Raw genomic sequence first — 24,013 nt, 5'->3', positions numbered from 1 at the left:
AGCAAGAGAGCATGAGATATCCGCCCGCCTCCCGAACTACAACTAGGCTGAGTCGTCACCTCGGTTGTCACATAGATCATTTAATTTGAAAAGTTTGAACTTTACATTACGAAGAAAATAGATATAATCATACCGTATGCTAAACGAATAAGACATATTAGAAAGAACGTTTTGTTAGATTATCTAAACAATAACTAAATAAAAGGACCTCACTAACTTAATAGGACTTAAGCCATATAGACGCCGCTTGCATTACGGACCTGTTCGACTTCAGAGTACTTTTACTATCAATTTCTAGCCTTCCCAGACATTTTTTTCCTTGTTTTTTTTTCTTAAATATGCTACACTATAGCATACTCTATTTTGGAAATTCTTCTGGCTTTTGTGTCAATAAAAAACATATATTAATCCAATTCAATCCAGTATTTTGTTCGTTATTATAATTGCGGCAAATAATCTTAATTACACGTGCTTGATCCCGCCTCGTAGGCGGACCTCCACGTGCAATTCACGTGATTCAACGAGCTGTACCCGTGTCCGTCATTCCACACGCATTGACCACGCTCTCCTCCGCGTGCTGTCCGCGTGATCACTACTTGTTGTTCAAGTGTTGATTGGATCACGTGCGCCCTCGCAAATGGTCTCCAGCTCTTGTAGTAGGGTCTCTTGTCGGAAGCAAACGCGGATGTTGGGTACGTTGGTCTTAGTGATGTCATTGCTACCTTCCAACTTATCGCATCCTATCCACTGGCGCTTCACCTAAACACGAGATGACAACCGTTACAAAAAAATATTGTACATCGATCGGTCCATCTAAGAGATTAACTAGAGGAAAAACGTCTCCCCCCACGATAATCCAGTAGCTATATAATCCTATTGCCCTTGATTAGATTGTAACAACAACAACAACAATATAACTTTATTTATACCACACACAGAAATTACAGTAAGAAAATAAATAATAATTACAGATTTTGGGTATTGGCTGCCTAGAAGTAACTAAAAAGCTAATCTGGCTAGGCAGCACAAAATAGTTCAATTAAATGGAGCGTATAGCAAGGACGTACAAGGCACGAATACAAAATACATGAAAGCAGCAGCAAAATAAAATGCAATAAAACAAAAAAACTAGATAGAGGCTAATAATTTTCAAGGATTGAGGTCTTTATTGCAGCCTTGAAGCTAGGCAAACGCATGGTTTTGGTAGGTTCTTTGATGTTATTCCAAATTGAGGCACCTTTAAAACGAATATTAAACTTTCCATAATTAGTTCGAGGTAAAGGGAGGCAGTACGATGATTTAGAAGCCAGTCTTGTATTATATTTGTGCCTTGAAGCAACCGTAGTAAAAAAAGAATCAAAAGGAGTTGGAAGTAGATTCAAATTAAATTTGTACATAAATATTGTGTTTAAGTAATAGATTAGATCAGGAGATTTCAAGATATTTAGTTTTCTAAAGATAGGAGAAGTATGTTCAATGTAAGATGAGAAAGTTATGATTCTAACAGCTTTCTTCTGTAAAATAAAAAGAGGCTTGATTGTTGATTCATATGTGTTGCCCCAAATAATAGCACCATAAGTAAGAAATGGATAAATTAGAGAATAATATAGCTGAGTGAGAATTGTTGGTGATACATAGTAACGCAGCTTTGCTATTATTCCGACACCTCTGGAGATTTTCTTACTTAACTGGTTAATGTGCTCCTTCCAGTTAAGAAAGGAGTCAATAACTACACCAAGATATTTGATATTATTTTTTTGTTTAATGGTATTATTATTGATTGATAAAGAAATAGAACTAGCCAGCCTCTTTTGTGCTGGTCGAAAAATGACAAAATTAGTTTTACTGATGTTCAAAGCCAATTTATTTGCACAAAGCCAACGATTTATATTATACAGATCTGTGTTTACTTTGGTCTCTAAGGATGTCAATGAAGAATCGGCACAAAATAAATTGGCATCATCAGCAAATAAATGAAAGTCAAATAAGTTGGAGCAGTTATTAAAATCATTAATGTACAGAAGAAAGAGAAGTGGACCAAGTACTGAACCTTGAGGCACTCCACATGTTATTGGTAGTGGTGCAGATGACACATTACCAATAGAAACAAACTGTTGCCTGTTTGATAAGTAGGAAACAAACCATTCATAAGCTATGCCACGGATGCCGTATGAATAAAGTTTTGCTAATAATATTTTATGATCAACAGTATCAAAAGCTTTGCTAAAATCAAGAAATATGCCACAAGAGTATTGACCACCCTCAATTGATCTTTGGATTTTATCGGTAATAAGCAGAAGAGCATGTTCTGTAGAATGATTGGCTCGAAAGCCAAATTGATTTTTGTACAAAATATCGTATTTGTCTAGAAATTTTATCACTCTGTTATACATTAACCTTTCAAGTAACTGATTAAAAATAGATAATAATGATATTGGTCTAAAATTAGAAGTGTCAAAATGAGAGCCTGATTTGTAAATAGGTATGACACGTGCAATTTTGAAGGCATCAGGTACAATGCCAGAAGAAAAGGACAGATTGTATAATATCTCCAGAGGCCTTGAAATAATAGAGCTTAGTATTTTAAGAACTGTAATTGGAATGCTATAAGAACCACAAGCTTTACCTGATTTAATTCCTAAGATTATACTTCTAATTTCCTCTGTAGATGTGGGAGCTAGAAGAAAGCTGTTAGAATTAGCTGTTGGAAGAAATTCTGAAAATAAAGTGTTTACTTTTGGAATATTGTTGCTGATATTTCTGCCAACATTAGCAAAGAAGTAATTGAACTCATTTGCTATCTCATTTACATTGGTTAAAACCTTATTAGAAGATACAATTTTTGAAGGTGTGAAATGAGCCTTAGGCTTTAGCACGACAATTTCTTTTATCCCTTTCCAGATATTTTTTATGTTAGATTTGTTAAAATTAAAGTACTTTTCATAGTATTTTCTCTTACTTATTGCTATTAAATGGTTCAATTTATTTCTATAGATTTTGTATTTTTCAAAATGATATTGATTTCTAGATTTAATAAACTTCCTATAGAGCCTGTTCTTATAATTAATCGAAGTTCTGATGCCCTTGGATATCCAAGGTTTTGCTTTGAATTTAATTTCTTTTCTAGAAAGTTTTTTCATTGGAACATGGGAATTAATTATTTCATTAGACTTAGCAAGAAAACAGGAAAAAATATCGTTAACATTATCCATACCATAAAACTGTAAAGACCAATCAATTTGGCTAAAATCATTAATTAAAGCTTCCTGATCCAACCTAGAATAGTCCCTTTGGTAGAAGTCATTTTTTGAGACATTGATATTAATTGAATCTATTGTCAGAAAATTGGGAAGATGATCTGTTAAGGGATAAACAATATTGCCACTACAAGTTTTATGTTCGAGCGAGTTAAAAAATATATTGTCTATGAGCGTGGCCGAATGATCAGTTATTCTAGTAGGTTGCAAGATATGTGGCTGAAAAGAATATGAAAATAAAGTATTAAGAAATTCCCCTGTTTGTTGGTGGGAGTCTGAATTTAATAAATTCAAATTTATGTCACCTGAAAAAAGGCAGAGCTTTCCCTCCTTACTGATTTTGTCCATGGTTTTATAGGAATGTTCTAAAAAGGGGTCAAGAGAACTATTTGGATGGCGGTAAATAACTCCACATAATATGTTTTTGCTACCCTTATTATTTTGTATTTCAACCCATAAAGATTCTTGTTGATCATTTGAAATGGATAAGTCCTCCCTCAAAATGAAATTAAAAGAATCAGCTATAAATAAACCTACTCCCCCAACTGAAAATTTAGTCGGTTTCGATATATAAGTAAAACCTGGGAGAGAACAATTAGCAATATGCTCTCTACAGTCAGAATGCCAGGTTTCAGATAGAGCAATTAACTTAAAAGGATGATTTAAAGTAGAAAGCATATCTTGTAATTTATCAAAGTTTTTTGAAATACTTCTTATATTACAATGAAGAAGTGAGAGCGATTTGTCTGATAAATTTGAAAGCTCATAAGACGAGTGAAATTCATGGGGGGAGTAGTATTTTGAATTAATCTGACTAGGAATATTAATATCTAAATCAAAGTCACTTAAATTCGGAAAATTCAAACTAGAAACTATGTCTAGATGAGGAAGATTTTCAAGGCGAACGCGATCAATGAATGGGGAGCAGTGGCACAATGTATTGGAATTAAAGACTAGATCCAATAGATCATTGTTGTTTAAATTGTGAAAGGGAAAGACTTCAGAATAGCAGGGCTGACAGAGCCATAAATCGTTGGTGAGCGATAAATGATTAAACTGTTTAAGCAACAATTTTGAGCATTTAAAGTGACACCACTGTAAACATGAATCGCATTCGACAGCACGACAGTTCTTTCTTATAATTTTAGAACAAATGTGACAGATAACTCTAGTCATTGTAAGTCAACATAAGAACTTATATGTGATCTAGTTAATTGTAAACTTCGATGGAAAGAATACATGTTAGCTATGTGACTTATTCTTAACTTGCTGTATTTGTACTTGCCGCACTGTCGCTCTTGGAGGAGATGTTGGTATCTGTCATCGCCGTCGCCCCTTCGACTTCGTGAACAAAGCTGGAGCTTCTTAGATTTATTAATACCGATTCATCGGTAACATGAATCGATGGACTGCGTTCATTCTTGCGCAAATAGATGTTTCCATTTGCAGTCCAAATGAAGTCATACTTCATTTGTTTTCTATCCTCCAACGCACTTTTGAATAATGCCTTGTTTCTTTGAGTGAGAGACTCACTGAGATAGATCGAGTTACTTTTAAATCTATCCAGGCCAGGCACGTTGTGTGTGGAGAGCTCACGCAACCTCCCCCTGGCTTTGTATGTTTCGTCTCGCTTGTCACGGCTTGTAAATTTGACTATGATGGAGGGCGGGAACTTTGCCGTCGAGTTTTTAGGCTTGATGCGGTGGCTGGTCGAGATATCCTGTCTCGAGAGCTTGACCCCAATTAGGTTGGCGACTTGACACGCTATTTGAGAAGTGTCTTCTCCTTTAACCTCAGGGATCCCACGGATCTCGAGGCATTCCCGGCGGCCATATTGCTCTAGATCGTTTAGCCATTTCCCTTGGTTTGATAATGTAGATCTGAGTAGCCCCACTTCCGAAAGAAGACGAGAATTCTCTTTCGAGAGTTCTTTTACTTTAACCTCTTGATCTGAGACTTTCTTTAAGATGATGTCGTACTTTTCATTTAGAAAGTCAAGAGACGCCTGTAATGGCGCCAGTTTCTTGTCGAGTAGTTCTTCCAAAACCTCTCTTGTTAAAGCCATGGCCACAAAAAAATAAAGAACAAATAGACACATACGACAACACTAAATATTTGAATTACATATATGAACTTAATGCACATGAAAGTGCAAACAACGACTTCAAAACGCGGAGCTAAAGCTAGGCACGTCCAACCACGCCGCTGTCATAACAGCATAACAGCATAACAGCATTGTACTTAGCTGAACAGAGGTTACGATTGACGTGGTTGGTGTATAAGTAATGGGTGCGAAATTTGCACCTACGAAGGCCATGATAGTTATTATGCTGTGTACATAAATATATTTGCCGACGTATTACACATAACCAAACCAACCTCCTCTTCAAAGCCGCTCATGAGCACACTGTTGCGAGCCAATTCCGCCATATCACATGGGCTCAGTTTCCACACCTGCGCCGCGATACTGTACTCCTCCATCAGCGGCTCCTGTTAGCAATGCATGCGTTATCTCAAAAAGCATGCAAAGCGTTTGTAGAAAGGGCACAGGATAGAAAGAATGAGGTGGAAAGGAGTTGATCCCGGCACGCAATCATTTCTACTTTGTCCCCTCCTTGCCCTGGTGTGTGAAAGGGGTGGACCCTAGCACGTGAGGATAATGTCTACTCTGTCCACTCCTTGCCCTGGTGTGTGAAAGGGGTGGACCCTGGAGTGTGAGGATAATGTCTACTCTGTCCCCTCCTTGCCTTGGTGTGTGAAAGGGGTGGATCCTGGAGTGTGAGGATAATGTCTACTCTGTCCCCTCCTTGCCTTGGTGTGTGAAAGGGGTGGACCCTAGCGCGTGAGGATAATGTCTACTCTGTCCCCTCCTTGCCCTGGTGTGTGAAAGGGGTGGACCCTGGAGTGTGAGGATAATGTCTACTCTGTCCCCTCCTTGCCCTGGTGTGTGAAAGGGGTGAACCCTGGAGTGTGAGGATGTCTACTCTGTCCCCTCCTTGCCCTGGTGTGTGAAAGGGGTGGACCCTAGCGTGTGAGGATGTCTACTCTGTCCCCTCCTTGCCCTGGTGTGTGAAAGGGGTGGACCCTGGAGTGTGAGGATGTCTACTCTGTCCCCTCCTTGCCCTGGTGTGTGAAAGGGGTGGACCCTGGAGCGTGAGGATAATGTCTACTCTGTCCCCTCCTTACCCTGGTGTGTGAAAGAAGTGGACCCTAGCGTGTGAGGATGTCTACTCTGTCCCCTTCTTGCCCTGGTGTGTGAAAGGGGTGGAACCTGGAGTGTGAGGATAATGTCTACTCTGTCCCCTCCTTGCCCTGGTGTGTGAAAGGGGTGGACCCTGGAGTGTGAGGATAATGTCTGTTTTATCCCCTCCTTGCCCTGGTGCAGGAGAGGGGTAGTCCTAGCAAAACGATGCCAATGATAGTCGCAAAACTGCCATATCTAATATATGTCTCTTTAGTAGGTACTGACCTTAGTGAAGTGGAACATAAGTGGATCATCCGTGGATAAGGACACCTGAAGCCCACGCGCCAAGAACTCGGGCAGCGGATTGCGCTGGTAGTTGAGGAAGAGCGAGTTGTTGCTAAGAGGAGACATGGCGATGCCTATTTGTGCCAGGTAGTATAGGTACTGAAGAGCCGGGACCTGGGGACACGAGAGAGCACCATGGACAATCACAAACAGAGGAAGATAGACAGTAAAACATTACTACGTCCATAACATCATAGAAGCATACAACAAAGTTACAACAAGATCATATAATACTTCAGAGAAATTTATGTGGGAAAATCTCGGATTCACAAATAATTTTTCGGTGCGTGCTAATCCTGTGTTTTCATTGAATTGATCTTTCAATTATTGAGTTCCACAAACACACACAAACAGAATTCAACAATAGGGTACTGTAAATAGCTAAATTGATATGGACAAAAAGAGAAAATACATGAGCCTCAGTCTTTCTTCAAAACTTTACCATATTTTATAGAAAAGTTCAGGAAAGGCATGCTTTAAGGGTTTAGATAAAGCAAAATACCTCTCGACTCTTAGTGAATTTTAGTGTTCATGATATTGTGATACCTTTCTCAGCAGGAGACCATGGGAGATGTTCTCCGCAAGCATAAAAGCTGTCACCAGGTGATGCGCTGGACCAGCCTCCCCACAATGGGGGCGTAACCTTAGGGTGTTGAACCCACGCTCCCTGAGATAACAGAGACAATGTACATATGTCATTTGTTGTGTTGATAAAAGAAAATGGACTAGTGTTTATTGGTATAATACATTCAAGGGGGAAGGGGGGGGGGGGGGTGTTTATTGGTGTGATACATTCAAGGGGGAAGGGGGGGGTGTTTATTGGTGTGATATATTCAAGGGGGAAGGGGGGGGGGTGTTTATTGGTGTGATATATTCAAGGGGGAAGGGGGGGTGTTTATTGGTATGATACATTCAAGGGGGAAGCGGGGGTGTTTATTGGTATGATACATTCAAGGGGGAAGGGGGGGTGTTTATTGGTATGATACATTCAAGGGGGAAGGGGGGGTGTTTATTGGTATGATACATTCAAGGGGGAAGGGGGGGGTGTTTATTGGTGTGATACATTCAAGGGGGAAGGGGGGTGTTTATTGGTATGATACATTCAAGGGGGAAGGGGGGTGTTTATTGGTATGATACATTCAAGGGGGAAGGGGGGGTGTTTATTGGTATGATACATTCAAGGAGGAAGGGAGGGTGTTTATTGGTATGATACATTCAAGGGGAAGGGGGGTGTTTATTGGTGTGATACATTCAAGGGGGAAGGGGGGTGTTTATTGGTATGATACATTCAAGGGGGAAGGGGGGGTGTTTATTGGTTTGATACATTCAAGGGGGAAGGGGGGTGTTTATTGGTATGATACATTCAAGGGGAAAGGGGGGGTTTATTGGTATGATACATTCAAGGGGAAAGGGGGGGTTTATTGGTATGATACATTCAAGGGGAAAGGGGGTGTTTATTGGTATGATACATTCAAGGGGGAAGGGGGGATTTATTGGTATGATACATTCAAGGGGGAAGGGGGGGTTTATTGGTATGATACATTCAAGGGGGAAGGGGGGGTGTTTATTGGTATGATACATTCAAGGGGGAAGGGGGGTGTTTATTGGTGTGATACATTCAAGGGGGAAGGGGGGGTGTTTATTGGTGTGATACATTCAAGGGGGAAGGGGGGGGTGTTTATTGGTATGATACATTCAAGGGGGAAGGGGGGTGTTTATTGGTGTGATACATTCAAGGGGGAAGGGGGGGGGGGTGTTTATTGGTGTGATACATTCAAGGGGGAAGGGGGGTGTTTATTGGTATGATACATTCAAGGAGGAAGGGGGGGTGTTTATTGGTATGATACATTCAAGGGGGAAGGGGGGTGTTTATTGGTGTGATACATTCAAGGGGGAAGGGGGGTGTTTATTGGTATGATACATTCAAGGAGGAAGGGAGGGTGTTTATTGGTATGATACATTCAAGGGGAAGGGGGTGTTTATTGGTATGATACATTCAAGGAGGAAGGGAGGGTGTTTATTGGTATGATACATTCAAGGAGGAAGGGAGGGTGTTTATTGGTATGATACATTCAAGGGGGAAGGGGGGGTGTTTATTGGTATGATATATTCAAGGGGGAAGGGGGTGTTTATTGGTATGATACATTCAAGGGGGAAGGGGGGGTGTTTATTGGTATGATACATTCAAGGGGGAAGGGGGGGGGTGTTTATTGGTATGATACATTCAAGGAGGAAGGGAGGGTGTTTATTGGTATGATACATTCAAGGGGGAAGGGGGGGGGTGTTTATTGGTGTGATACATTCAAGGGGGAAGGGGGGTGTTTATTGGTATGATACATTCAAGGGGGAAGGGGAGGGTGTTTATTGGTATGATACATTCAAGGGGGAAGGGGGTGTTTATTGGTATGATACATTCAAGGGGGAAGGGGGGTGTTTATTGGTATGATACATTCAAGGGGGAAGGGGGGGTGTTTATTGGTATGATACATTCAAGAGGGAAGGGGGTTATTGGTGTGATACATTCAAGGGGGAAGGGGGGGTGTTTATTGGTATGATACATTCAAGAGGGAAGGGGGGGTGTTTATTGGTGTGATACATTCAAGGGGGAAGGGGGGTGTTTATTGGTATGATACATTCAAGGGGGAAGGGGGTGTTTATTGGTATGATACATTCAAGGGGGAAGGGGGGTGTTTATTGGTATGATACATTCAAGGGGGAAGGGGGGGTTTATTGGTATGATACATGGAAGGGGGTGTTTATTGGTTTGATACATTCAAGGGGGAAGGGGGTGTTTATTGGTATGATACATTCAAGGGGGAAGGGGGGGTGTTTATTGGTATGATACATTCAAGGGGGAAGGGGGGGGTGTTTATTGGTATGATACATTCAAGGTGGAAGGGAGGGTGTTTATTGGTATGATACATTCAAGGGGGAAGGGGGGGTGTTTATTGGTGTGATACATTCAAGGGGGAAGGGGGGTGTTTATTGGTATGATACATTCAAGGGGGAAGGGGAGGGTGTTTATTGGTATGATACATTCAAGGGGGAAGGGGGGTGTTTATTGGTGTGATACATTCAAGGGGGAAGGGGGGTGTTTATTGGTATGATACATTCAAGGGGGAAGGGGAGGGTGTTTATTGGTATGATACATTCAAGGGGGAAGGGGGTGTTTATTGGTGTGATACATTCAAGGGGAAGGGGGGTGTTTATTGGTGTGATACATTCAAGGGGGAAGGGGGGTGTTTATTGGTGTGATACATTCAAGGGGGAAGGGGGGTGTTTATTGGTGTGATATATTCAAGGGGGAAGGGGGGTGTTTATTGGTGTGATATATTCAAGGGGGAAGGGGGGTGTTTATTGGTATGATACATTCAAGGGGGAAGGGGGGGGTGTTTATTGGTATGATACATTCAAGGGGGAAGGGGGGTGTTTATTGGTGTGATACATTCAAGGGGGAAGGGGGGTGTTTATTGGTGTGATATATTCAAGGGGGAAGGGGGGGTGTTTATTGGTATGATACATTCAAGGGGGAAGGGGGGTGTTTATTGGTATGATACAGTCAAGGGGGAAGGGGGGGGGGTGTTTATTGGTATGATACATTCAAGGGGGAAGGGGGGGTGTTTATTGGTATGATACATTCAAGGAGGAAGGGAGGGTGTTTATTGGTATGATACATTCAAGGGGGGAAGGGGGGGGGGTGTTTATTGGTATGATACAGTCAAGGGGGAAGGGGAGGGTGTTTATTGGTGTGATACATTCAAGGGGGAAGGGGGGGTGTTTATTGGTATGATACATTCAAGGAGGAAGGGTGGGTGTTTATTGGTATGATACATTCAAGGGGGGAAGGGGGGGGGGTGTTTATTGGTATGATACAGTCAAGGGGGAAGGGGGGAAGGGGGGGCTGGGCTCAAACTTTAGGACCCAGTACATTCTGTGGTTGTTTCCAAAGATAAAGACATAGTCTAAAAGCTGTTCTTGTACTACAAGTAAATATATGCAAATATCATCTTAATTTTGGCATGCATTTGCATTTGGAAGGGCACATGAAAAGAATAGCATATAAACTAAAGGTCTGACTTGACATGTTCTTGGCCACGTGCCCTGCCCTTACCTTCTGAGGTGGTTGAGCACCACCATGTTGGAGTACATGTAGTATAGATAGTATGCATAAGGGGGGTTATCCTGTGATGTCCAGTTGGCAGGGAGCGGGCTGGTCTCAGTGAAAAGGGATTTCTCAGTCTTGCTCTCGTCGTCAACACTGTCAAAGCCTATCACCTATTCACACATGGTACAACATACTTTTAGTCTCAAATAATTCATTTATAGAAAATCCAAAAGTAGTGTAATTCAATAAATGCAATTTTGAGCTCAATTTGAAAACTTTTAAAATAATCACAGGATATTACCTTTAAACATTGGCTCCCACAATAAAAAAACTTTTAAAATAATCACAGGATATCACCTTTAAACATTGGCTCCCACAATAAAAAATACTTTTAAAATAATCACAGGATATTACCTTTAAACATTGGCTCCCACAATAAAAAAAAAACTTGGACTGTCAGGAGCACATATTTTGATTAAAGTAATGATTTAAAAAAGCGTCTGTGGTGCTTATATGATTCCTAGGGTCTTTAACGGGGGTAGCTTATTAGAGAGGGGGTGTTTTTTTGGGAGGGGAACTTATTTCATTTTGATGGAAAATACCAGGTTCTTTATTTGCGAGAGACAGAACTTACAGTAGAAATGCTGTTAGATTGTTTAAAATCAATGTCAATATCGTTGTTATGTTTGAATGTCAATGTGAGTTAATTTGAATGAAGATTTACTTCATTCAATTGGTGCTTTTGTTCGGATACTTTTAGGGGGAGGGAGGGAGCGGTTATTCCAAAATTCAAGGTCAAAGGGGAGCACTTCTTGGGGAGGGGGCGCTTATTCAAATCATTACGGTAATCACTTTTCAAGTCCACTACAGATCCAGAGTTAATAAAAGGGGCAGTACAAAATGGAATATGAAAATGGATTGATATACTACAAATAGACAAAAAAGACCTCATCAAAAAAGGAGGATCTAGAGTCTTTCATTTCAGTTTTTAAGAACAAAGTAACATAACTCTTCCATAGCAATGTTACCTGTGTGAGAAACTTGTGAAGTTCGGGGTGGGACTGTGGATTGATGGTTGCTTCAAAAAGAGGCATGAACAAATTCTCTAGCATCTCCTGGAAGTTCTTTACCAGCCCCTTTGCACGGTACACATCACTAATGGGAACAGAATATGCTTTCATTATATCTAGAGATTGTGGGAGTTAAAGGTTGCAATTCAAATAATGCGAATTTTAATACCAAATTCAAATAAACTGGCTTTAAATACCTTACTTTTTAAGTGGACCAGCTAGCTAGGTATGTACAGTAGACATTGGCTGAGTGACATACTTAAAATCTGAGTTGGTTATTGGACTTATAGCTATGTACAGAGGCTATTATTCTATAATATCTAACTTGTCTCTGGGCTTGCTAGTTACTGTAATTATAGTCATTCAAACAACTTACAATAGCCTTGGTATTTGGATGACCCAGCGTACATTCTCGGAGAAAACATCATGGTTAACTGCCCATTTAGCCAATGCGTCCCACTCATTTATGGACCGGCCGTAGATAGAGATGCGCGGCTCTGCATTCTGGTACTTGCTCTCCTCTAAGTCCACCATCACTTCCTTCATTAGCTGTGCAAAGTATCTGCCATCTATGTAGTTGTCTGTCTTTAGGAAGATCTCTCGAAGCCTGCTTTCACCTTTCACACAAAACATATATTTCAGAATAACAGATTTCAACAAAGTTTAAAATTGGATGTTTTCAGAGAGGAACTCCAAGGGAATCTATAAAAAATAAAAAATTTCCAGTGTTTTATTCAGCTTTGCTATAAAAAATAGGAGAAATATATTGGTTTATGAAAGATGAATTAAGGAGGCTCGTTAGTAATTCTTTAGCATTTTTTTCACTTTACTCGTTATAAAATTGACGTCTAGTAGTCTCAAATCATGATGGCATCATGGGGATCATAGTGGCAAGTCTAAACTGACCATGTACATTTTTTTTGTCCGCATACTACATTTTCTACCTTTGCTTCGGGCAACATTGCAGATACACCTTTGTTGTCTTCAGCCCATGAAAGCTTAGTGGTTGTCTTCATATATACGCAAAGGACAGAGGTATATATTATTTCGATTAGACATGACCAAAGAGAGAATTTGTACAATTATTATTTATATTTTAAATCCTCTTGAAAATTCAATTTCCTCGCTTAAAAATTGTCAAATAAGCAATTCCAGGCTTCCTCGTTTTAGTGGAACTTAGGGGAACCTTCAATACAGTTACTCACCAAGTTCTGTCCCTATACAAAAATACAATATCGAGAATAAAGTATTTTTAACCTGTTCTCTATCCCAAGCCAAAAAACTTGCATGCTCAATGGACCCCCTTATTATTCATGTTGTAGATGTGGGAGACATTTGCACCTCAACAATATTATCTTTGAAAACATTTTTTTGTTATCATCATTTTATAATGTAAGTAGGAAAAAGGAGGAAATTAAGCCGGTAGCACAGTAAAGTGTGAGCAAGTAACTAATATTTAGTGTTATTATATGAGTTATCAACATACCAACTGGGTTGTACTTGGAATTGAACTTGTCAAAACGGTGAAAAGTGTTCCTATCCTGTTGACAATGCAAAAATATTTTACAAAGTCAGAATCAAGGGGGGGTTACATGCTATGGTTGGGAGTTTGAGGGTGTTAAAAGCAACACCTCACAAGCTCACAGCTTAATTAATCAACAACAGCAACAGGGCTTTATAGCTCTTTATCAAATACTTGGTAAAGAGAGTCCTAGTCATTGTCTTGAAGCAACTAATCTTCAAGCAAGATTTGAATTGGGTAGCCTTTAGGCTATCTTTACTTGGAATTAGGTGTGACTGTGAGCTGAGCTTTCTGGCTGCAGGAAGGGGTAAAGTGATCAAGGTATAAATATGATGTTTGTTACTCACGGCATGTACGTCCAAGGTGTCAACACTAAGATCATAGGGAGTGAGATTCAACATGGCAAACACCTACAAAATAAATCAGTCCATATCAATATAACTAACCATCAATACTCTGTACATCGCAAACACCTACAAAATAAATCAGTTTATATCATTATAACAAATAATCAATACTCTGTGCATCGCAAACACCTACAAAATAAATAAGTTCATATCAATATAGCAAATAATCAACCCTATGTACATCACAAAGACCAACACAATGCATTGGTATCTACTAATAAAATCAAGACATAAAGAAAGTTTAACTGCAGGACAGTTGAGAAAACCAACATCATTTTTAATTAAATTCCAGAGCACAATTTGTTTTGAATAATGCCAATATTTGAACATTTTACAGAGAGACAACAAGGCACTGTACTTCAAGCTAGGATTACTTTGTTATATGCTTAACTAAAGTACTAGCATACCTCACGCAGTGTTGCTTCTTTTCCATCATGCATTATCACCGGTTCATCTCCTTCGCACTTCACTTTCTTCTTAATGAAACGAAGGAGATGTTTCTGGTTCATGCAGGATGCTGCGTGGACGTGAGTGTCAACCTGGAAAAAAAAACAGGATATAAATATAATGGAATGAAAAAAATTTAAGCATATTGTTAGAAGTTTATACTTATACTCCTAATCCTTATAATTAAATCATTGACATAACTGGTTTATCAACATTTCATACTCTACCTTTCTAACATTATAGAAATCTCTATGAGGCACTTCTTTCATTGCCGCTAGTTCCTTCATTTCATTCAAAAGAGTGTGAAGAGAGTAGCGAGATTCCAAGTACTTCAATCTGCGGTAGGCGAATGATTTGCTGAAAAATGCAAGGTCAACCTTAGTCACATTGCCAGCAATGATAAGAAAAAGAAAGCAGGCCAGAAAGACCCTAGAAAGAAATGGCAAGAGATATTTTGATATAAAATTATAAATGGCTTTTAAAGAGCCATACTCAACCATACTTTGTTTGTATGGGGGCAACAACAAACCCCTTTGACATTCAAACAGAATTCACTCACATTGGCCCATGGGTAGACAAAGCTAGAAGAATATTCTGATCCTCAAAGAACTCTTGTAAATCAGGAAAAGGGTGCACAGTGCAGTTACTAGGTCGGTTCTTGTGATCTCGCCTGCATGAGATCACTTGAATGACACCATCAATCATCTCCACCGCATAGCCACAATCTCCCTGAACCTCACAGTCAAATGGAGACTCTTTTGAAAAGTCTGTGATGTCTGTGGATATCAATAACAACATTTAGATGCTAGATCAAGATGCTAGGTGTTGTTTAACACCTACTTTATTTCATATAGTAAATGAGACTTACGTGTGTTTTCTGGTTCATCTGGCACATGCATTCCCCTATCGCCATAGAATTTCTCAAGTTTGTAATCATCATGGACTGTGCTGAGAGCTGTTGAGGTTGCACTACAGATGCTCTGAAGGCTGAGTGACATGTATTTGAAGCGAATGAAGAGTGCTTCTACCAGGAGCTTGGCGGCTTGCTTTAATTCCTCTACAGGAACCTAGATATAAAAAATAATAAAGGAATTATGGAAGTTTGTCAACCACTTTGCACCACAGGTAGCTGCTGTAGGCCTCAAGTCTGATCACAGAACACAGCGAAGGGCTGAGAATGGTGTTAACTATGGAGGTATGAATACCAAAGAAACAAGAGAAAAATCCTCAAAGCAAAAGCAAGAACAATAAACTAAATTCATATTGGAACTGGACATTAAACTTTTAACTGAGCAATGGGAGGCAGAGGCACTACAGGGAGAAACTCTGTACCCAGCCCCTCCCCCATCCCCCAGATGAAGCAATTGAAATAAAGTGATGCTCATGAATAATGTAAGCTGGGGACTGTATTTAGAGGGAGGTTACAATTCCCTTTCTCTCCCCCACCCCCACCCTCCAGATGAAGCAATTGAAATAAAGTGATGCTCATAAATAATGTAAGCTGGGGACTGTATTTAGAGGGAGGTTACAATTCCCTTTCTCTCCCCCACCCCCACCCTCCAGGTGAAGCAATTGAAATAAAGTGATGCTTATAAATACTGTAAACTGAGGACTGTATTAACCCATTGACTCCTGGCTTTTTTGGAGCTGAATTTACAAAAAACAGACTGAAAACAGATACCTCCCCCCTAATTCTGAGTTTTATACAGCCCGTCAAAGTCAAACACAGCTGCACCTAGTCAGTGGTATCCAAGCTTTCCAACAGTGCTTTGCGGTCCCCACTTTTAATCCCTCGTCGATGTGCTGAAGCCAGCACAAGTTGATGGTTGCTTGTATTTTTCATCAAAAATACAGCTATGAGCATATTAGGAGAGTGTCTCAGGACATCATGAAGTCTTTTGGGGCATAATTGAGTGCTTTGCTTATGGATATTTGCAAGCAAAGGTGGATTCATGATTATTTTTTCTTGTTTGGCTTTGCCCGGATGAGAAAATAATTTTCTAATGAATCACCACAGCTCTCCTAAATGCTGTCTTTTCTGAAACCAAATTGATTCCAAAATTGTTTACACTGCTATTCTGGGTTTGTATGGCCTGGAATTGATTCGTTTGGCTTCGGGGTGAAAAGACTTATAAAAAACCATCTGACTTTGGGGAGAGGAGTGTTGACTGGCCCTCCCCTCGTGAATTTTCCCCTGGATCTCCCAGAATGCTTTGCAATACGTAAAGATATTTTCGTGGTTGTACAATCCTTCAAGGAATGAACATTGTGTTTTGAGGCCAAGGAAATGTACCTGGAGGATCAGAATAAAGGTATCTATTTGTGTCTTGAGCTGTGTTTGCTGATTTCTCTCCCTTGTGTGGTATTTTGAGCGTTTTATTGAGAGGGGTGATTCTGCTTTTCTCTCCTTGTTCGATTTGAGATTTGTCAAAGAACCTGTGCTATTATTTGGCTTAAGAGTAGATGCCAACACCTTGGTTGGATGCATATCTGCAAGACCATTTATCCCTTAGACTGATGCCTTAGTATCTTCATCTTGTTGTGTTTATTTTGAATTTATGAATTTTTTGGGTTGTGGGTACTTCCCAAAGCCGGTACAGGCCGGTTGAGGGGTCAATGTGTTAAGAGGGAGGTTACAATTCCCTTTCTCTCCCCCCACCCCACCCCCCCCCCCCCCCCCCCCCCACTCTGTCACTCTTAGGCAACACACAGATAGACAGGGTAATGGCAAAGAAGAGCCTACCTGTTTTCAGCAAACATAAATAAAGTGAGTAACAAGGTATCATAGGTATGTCTGTGTTCCCATTGCTATATAAAGGGAGTAACAAGGTATCATAGGTATGTCTGTGTTCCCATTGCTATATAAAGGGAGTAACAAGTTATCATAGGTATGTCTGTGTTCCCATTGCTATATAAAGGGAGTAACAAGTTATCATAGGTATGTCTGTGTTCCCATTGCTATATAAAGGGAGTAACAAGGTATCATAGGTATGTCTGTGTTGCCCATTGCTATATAAAGGGAGTAACAAGTTGTCATAGGTATGTCTGTGTTACCCATTGCTATATAAAGGGAGTAACAAGGTATCATAGGTATGTCTGTGTTCCCATTGCTATCTAAAGGGAGTAACAAGTTGTCATAGGTATGTCTGTGTTACCCATTGCTATATAAAGGGAGTAACAAGGTATCATAGGTATGTCTGTGTTCCCATTGCTATATAAAGGGAGTAACAAGGTATCATAGGTATGTCTGTGTTCCCATTGCTATATAAAGGGAGTAACAAGGTATCATAGGTATGTCTGTATTCCCATTGCTATATAAAGGGAGTAACAAGGTATCATAGGTATGTCTGTGTTGCCCATTGCTATATAAAGGGAGTAACAAGTTGTCATAGGTATGTCTGTGTTACCCATTGCTATATAAAGGGAGTAACAAGGTATCATAGGTATGTCTGTGTTACCCATTGCTATATAAAGGGAGTAACAAGGTATCATAGGTATGTCTGTGTTGCCCATTGCTATATAAAGGGAGTAACAAGGTATCATAGGTATGTCTGTGTTCCCATTGCTATATAAAGGGAGTAACAAGGTATCATAGGTATGTCTGTGTTCCCATTGCTATATAAAGGGAGTAACAAGGTATCATAGGTATGTCTGTATTCCCATTGCTATATAAAGGGAGTAACAAGGTATCATAGGTATGTCTGTGTTGCCCATTGCTATATAAAGGGAGTAACAAGTTGTCATAGGTATGTCTGTGTTACCCATTGCTATATAAAGGGAGTAACAAGGTATCATAGGTATGTCTGTGTTACCCATTGCTATATAAAGGGAGTAACAAGGTATCATAGGTATGTCTGTGTTGCCCATTGCTTTATAAAGGATATATAGAGAAGACAAAAGCTGGACAATCTATCTGATTCTTTTTTTTAAATATATTTTTTAATATGGAAGCTAACTGCTCTACACCTCAAAAGTGTATGAAAAATTAACAATTCAGAGCATATAATCTTTGATAGACTAGAAAAAGAGACATGATCTTCATACTAGGCTTATCACTTTGCCAGACAATCAGAATGAAATAGGGTTTTGGTAGAACTAAGCCATCTCCTTATGTCTAATATATTTCAAATCAAAACAAGTTACCCTGCATTGCAAACTGTGGTTAAAAGGGGCTGCCTTTTCACTATTTGTTGCAAAAATACAGATATTGGAATAGCATGTCCACTGCTTGCCAGGTGGAGTTTGGATGTGTATATTTTAGGTACGTAAGATCTGAGCTTGGCTTATCTGGGGTTATTAGCAATAATGCAGCTCAATCTGGCTTATCACGGTTTATAAGAAACAATGCACAGGATTAGGAGATTGGCTCAATCTGTCTTATCACCTCTTAGTCTGAAAATTCGAGTGTGAAATCCAAGAGTATAGTGCACACATAATAAAATATAAATGTTGGAATGCTAAGTTTCACATGTAAACTCAAAGAAATGCTAATTTCTTAGATAGAATCCGCATAAATTCCACTTCAGGGCATCCCAAACTAAGATAGATCAGTTAATTTATACCCTCTTTACATACTTACCCCACTTGTATTTCCACCTGAGATAGAGACCCTGTGGAAGTAGGGCATGCTGTCCAAGCTTCCTCCATATCCCAACAAGCTTTCCGTGGAAGACGGGCTTCTTTCGCCGGCTAGCTGGGGTCCAGACACCGAATTCCCTCGCATTATTTTAGAATGTTGTCTTTCCAGATTGATTTCTTCCTTTTTGAGTTCCAATTGCTCGATCGGATGCTCTGGGATTTCAAAAGGTCTGCACCACATGTCGTCGCGTTTGAATTGATCTCTTGACGTCTCTGCGTCGTCTCTAAGGACCTCGAGCGTTTCTTGTAGCGTGGTAAAGACATCGTGTTTTTTCTTGGTCTCTTGTTTCTGGTGGCTTAAGTATTCTTGTGATAAGAATCTCTGCCTTCTCATTGTATCTGGTGGAAAACGGAAAATATCAGGTAAAGTTGGTTGGGGCTCCCAACTTTTGTTTCGCCGATAAGGCGGCCGACCGCCATCGGAATTCCCGGGAAGACTTTTCCTTAGCTCGTCGTCCGCCATTTTGTAGTAAACAATCTTGTACTCTTCTCTCTTCAAGATATTACGAGTATTGTGATTGGCTGGGCTTGCACAAAAGATTTCTTACAAAGTATCTGATTGGTCAAGTCATGAATAGATGATGTAGCACAAAGCGTGTAAAACAAAACAAATATTCGCGAGCTTATTCCTACATAGCAAGAAAATAAAACAATGTGAGTGGTCTTTTTCTTTTCTATTAAATCCTCACTATCTTTCACTTCTACGTACGGGGTATTTTATGATAAACAGGATTACATCCTGAAATGTGATATTGCAAACGATTGCATGTGATGTTGGCAAATCGTATCCTCTCAAAAAGATTTGAGATTTCAGAGCACTGAAATCATTAGGAACATTTCTCTTTGAGAATTATGTACCTACTAGAAAGGTCCACGATATAGCAATAGACAGTGATGATAAAACCATGTGTTTTCCGTTATATTATTCGGGTATTTGCGCTATTTTTATCCCCTTTAAATCATTCATTTCTCGTTCACTGCCGCAAAGAAATTCCCTTGAGAGCAAGTTTGCGAACATTCAAAGGGATACAAAGAAACGATAGCACTACATGGGCTTATGGGGATGTATGGCTTAAAAACTTCTCCGTCTGGCGATGTTACAGTGTGGGAAAATGCACATTTGCAACCGAAACAAGATGATCTGATGACCTTAGGACTTAAAGATCGACAAAAATACCACCCGTATTTCAAAATTTCGCCGCAGCGAAATGATGAAATGCCAATAAAATCAAATGCAACTATCCACTCTAAAACCTACCATCCAAATGTCCGTCCACATGGCTGTTTTGTGCCCGACTCATAGCCCCAATAAAACAAAAATCCGCTGAAGATAGCGCTAAGAAGAGACTAAATGGATAAAATGCCACGCTCGACGAACGGCAATGAACACACGGAACGAAAACAGATCACTTGACATAGCCTCACTTGTATGAACAAAGTACCGGAAATCGGCCCCAGCCAATCAGATGGTAGCTTTTATCATCACTTGCTGTGATGACTGTGCTGATGGCGGCAAAAATGATTACAATCTAGCTTCTTATTGTATTCTATTATTTATTGTCTCTATAATCGATAAGTATACACTGTGCACACACAGCGGGTCCGCGCAGCCAGAAATATACAAAATCAGCGAAAATGGCGAAGACTACATTGCTATGTCATCCTAGTGACGCTGCGAATCGTTAAAAGCAACAAAATGCGGAGGGTTTTACAACAATTTTTAGCTCTTTTAGGTAATTTACCCTCAGGGAAACAAGTAAATACAATGATATTCTAGTCAACTGCGAAAAAAATATATATATTATCTGTGTACATCTGTGGGAGTGCAGTGGCGTAGACAGGCGGTCGCCTCGCCCCCCCCCCCCCCCCCCCCCCCTTCCCTCTCCCTTCTAGCAGGCAAAATACAGTAACTGCATGGAACATTACCTAAAATACAGGAGAAAATGCCTTGAAAGGACCGTATGGGCCCCCTCCTGTTAAAAAACCTGGCTAACGCCGTTGAAGCGAGTTCCGGAATTTGTCTCACTGTACTCCAACCGGTACTCAAATGTTCTCTCTCTCTCTCTGTGTTTTATTCCCGGCAGCACTAGATCATTCTTTGCTTGGCTAGTGTTCTTTAGGTGAACGTCAGCAAATCTCTTGAATTTTGCCTTGAGGTGGCCTGGGGCATTTAAAATTTAGCGGAAATCGAGGCGTTTTCCACAGGGTGACCAGCGCTAGCGTACTGCCAATAGTTCCTAGGAAGGCGAAGAGAGCGTCCAGGATATAATACCGACACCATTTGCGAACTGAAAAGAGAATTCCTTCCTGGCGCCATAACTTGTATGGAGAAGTTATTCATTTGAAGATGATACATAATCTTTTACCCCCACTGCTCTCAATTGTGTTTAGTAAATTCTAACAAAGTCATTGGTTTCACACTTGTGTTATCACTCAAGCTTTGGTAAAAATATGCCTTTTATCCCTTGAATTAGTACTAAGAATACATTAAAGAATTAATTTTTGGTGACGACTTTTATGGTGTTTGCGGTTTCCGTTCTTTTTTGATAACTTTCTCAACGCCGGCAGCTTGCAGAACAAAATGTATTCCTCGTTTTATGGGGCACATCACGACTCTCACTTATCTCGAGGATAAAGAGCTACTGTGAGGGCTTGTTGCAGCGCGCTCTTTGTTTGGTGTAAGCTTAAAAAGGGCGCGCTGCATTCTGGTAGTTGAGGTAGGTTTCTATAGTTATGCAAGCGCAAACTTATAACTGGAATGGCCTATTCCATATATATATTCACGAGTCTATGTTAAATGCTGAGCTGTTTTGGTTCGAGTGCTCCTGGTTGTATGGAGTTATGTTCTGGGGAGCTACATTGTTTTTGGTGCAATGTCCAACACAGACCGCCAAATGTAGTTTAAGCTCCTTACGAAATTCAGAACCACGAAAGAAATATATCACCGGATTCAGGGTTGAGGAAAAAAGACCGATCGTCACCGGCCATATTTTCGAAATAGTGAAGAAATCAGTCTTGGAAACTTGAACGCTATATCCTAAGGGACACCAACATAGGAAATAAGCACCAATGATCAAGGCAACTGTTCTTGCAAGGCGTTTGTTTTTAGAAAAACTGCGCCTTTGGTTGTCTGAGAGATGGGAGAAAGTTCGACTTTGCTTTAAAACTCGAAAGAATATGGCGAGGTAAGAAGATATGATGACGATAAAGACCAGGCAGATACCTGAAATTACCATTCCGGATGTGAAATGCGATGGAGGAAGCTCTAGTGTTTGCGGTGCCGCCGGAAAAAGAGCGGCAATAAAGATGATGATCATGACAACCTTTACGACCTTGACAGTGATTTTCCGCTTGTGCCATATGGGACAGCAAATAGCGAGGCACCTTTCAACGCTCATGGCACACAGGATAACCACCGACGCACAACAAGAATAAAACCCCGAAAACTTCAACACCGGCCATAAATTATCGCCGCATTTCCCATTAACTTGAATTCCAATAAAAATCGCTAGCGATGGTTGCACGAAAAGTGACGTCATCAGGTCAGTTGCGGCGACCGCACCGACGCACATTGCACTAACACTTGCGCGAAATCGAGGCGTTTTCCACAGGGTGACCAGCGCTAGCGCATTGCCAATTATTCCTAGGAAGGCGAAGAGAGCGTTAACTGATATAACAGCGACACCATTTGCGAACTGAAAAGAGCATTCCTTCCTGGAGCCACCTTGTATGGAGGAGTTCTTCACTTGAAGATGATACATAATCTTTTGCTCCCACTGCTCTTCAATTGTGTTTAGTAAATTCTTACAAAGTCATTGGTTTCAAACTTGTGCTATCACTCAAGCTTTGAAAAAAATATGCCTTTACCCCTTGAATTAGTACTAAGAATACATTGTAGAATTGATTTTTGGTGAATTTTTGATGGTGTTCGCGGTTTCCGTCCTTTTTAATCTCTTGGCTCTCAACGCCGGCAGCTTGCAGACCAAAATGTATTCCTTGTTGTATGGGGCACTTCACGACTCTCTCTTATCCCGAGGATAAAGAGCTACTGTGAGGGCTAGTGGAGACTCCTTGAGAGAAGAGAAAACGGTAGACAGGTGGACGCACGCCCTGTGAAAGTCAAGAATGAAACTTTCATATCCTCATAGGCAAGATAAGTGTGAGGGGAAATGTCAATTGGGTCTGCAAACCAGCATATATATCACATGCAAAAGCTAATAAAGCAAAACTTTTTGTTTGCTTATAGTAAAAAAAAGTTAATTGCCAACCATCTATTGAAGGATATTATACTATTTTCATGTAATTAAAAATATAGTTGACTGATAATTAAAATCGTTCCTTCGTTCGAAAAAGCTAATGGATATTTGAAACAAAGACGTTTTTCAAAACTTTTAAAAAGCTTTCGAAAAAGCTGACACAAGTTCTAATATTTAAACTGTCTTATGTTGTTTACCTCTCTCGAAATAAACGCCGGAAAATCTCACATCAAATCCCGCTAGTAATAATCGCAAAGGTAAATAACCGGTTTGGTCCATCTATGTCAAATGGCCTTTGCGCAGCTCTCCTGATTAGCGTTGATCTTGGTTAACCTACCTTGTTATTTCACTGGTCACTGGACAAGAGAAGTGTGGAGGCTATGGTACCCAGGGTACCTTGTTATTCATGAGTGAGGAAAAGTTTAAGCGTGCACTTTGCTTACTGTCTCGCAAGGCAAAACACTCGGTGAGCGGAAGTCAATCGAACGAAATACGTCTCACGAGCAACTGAGGGAAAATTCTTTTCTGCTTGAGCTGTGAGTTTTTGGCCTCGCAATGCAGTGAACAAAGTCCACACGTGAAATTCTGTGTGCGCCGGGCTTAACAGTCTAAAGCCCCGTATTAACCGCGCAAAGGTTTGGCAGCATTTGCTGGCGTGGACGCGCTAGACCTAACCACAAGACAAATAAAATGTTGGCGGACTACTCTTCGGCAGCCCCACCTAACATGATGCACAAACAACGCAAGCTTTGCTGGGCCTGCATATTTGCTAGTTTCGCTTC

General features: G+C 40.3%; 3 protein-coding genes across 4 annotated transcripts; all 3 read right to left on the bottom strand.

Annotated features, from left to right (window-relative positions):
* Positions 1-60: 60 nt before the first annotated feature.
* LOC5509958 (AMP deaminase 2) lies at positions 61-20,397 on the bottom strand. Of its 2 annotated transcripts, XM_048732167.1 has the most exons (15): positions 20,234-20,397; positions 18,917-19,314; positions 15,206-15,404; positions 14,897-15,113; positions 14,565-14,694; positions 14,298-14,429; positions 13,831-13,893; positions 13,448-13,502; positions 12,338-12,578; positions 11,920-12,046; positions 10,898-11,061; positions 7,333-7,453; positions 6,727-6,900; positions 5,637-5,747; positions 61-759 (listed from the first exon to the last, which is right to left on the bottom strand). In XM_048732167.1, the coding sequence occupies exons 1-15, from the start codon at positions 20,274-20,276 to the stop codon at positions 604-606; spliced, it is 2,331 nt and encodes a 776-aa protein (XP_048588124.1). In that variant the 5' UTR covers positions 20,277-20,397; the 3' UTR covers positions 61-603. The 2 variants fall into 2 exon arrangements, with proteins under 2 accessions (XP_048588124.1, XP_048588123.1); XM_048732166.1 differs by lacking the exon at positions 20,234-20,397 and having other exon boundaries at positions 18,917-19,477.
* Positions 905-4,433, bottom strand: LOC125572166. The gene is made up of 2 exons (XM_048732168.1): positions 3,515-4,433; positions 905-2,861 (listed from the first exon to the last, which is right to left on the bottom strand). Exons 1-2 carry the CDS (start codon positions 4,431-4,433, stop codon positions 2,827-2,829), a joined length of 954 nt encoding a protein of 317 aa, XP_048588125.1. The 3' UTR covers positions 905-2,826.
* Positions 20,398-20,877: 480 nt separating the features above from the next.
* On the bottom strand, positions 20,878-23,913 carry LOC5509960 (chemerin-like receptor 1). Its single transcript, XM_001630403.3, has one exon. The coding sequence runs from the start codon at positions 22,734-22,736 to the stop codon at positions 21,756-21,758; it is 981 nt and encodes a 326-aa protein (XP_001630453.1). The 5' UTR covers positions 22,737-23,913; the 3' UTR covers positions 20,878-21,755.
* Between the last annotated feature and the right edge of the window lie 100 nt (positions 23,914-24,013).

Source organism: Nematostella vectensis, chromosome 9 (assembly GCF_932526225.1).
Source record: "Nematostella vectensis chromosome 9, jaNemVect1.1, whole genome shotgun sequence".
NCBI lineage: Eukaryota > Metazoa > Cnidaria > Anthozoa > Actiniaria > Edwardsiidae > Nematostella > Nematostella vectensis.
This window is presented reverse-complemented; position numbering and strand designations above follow the sequence as displayed.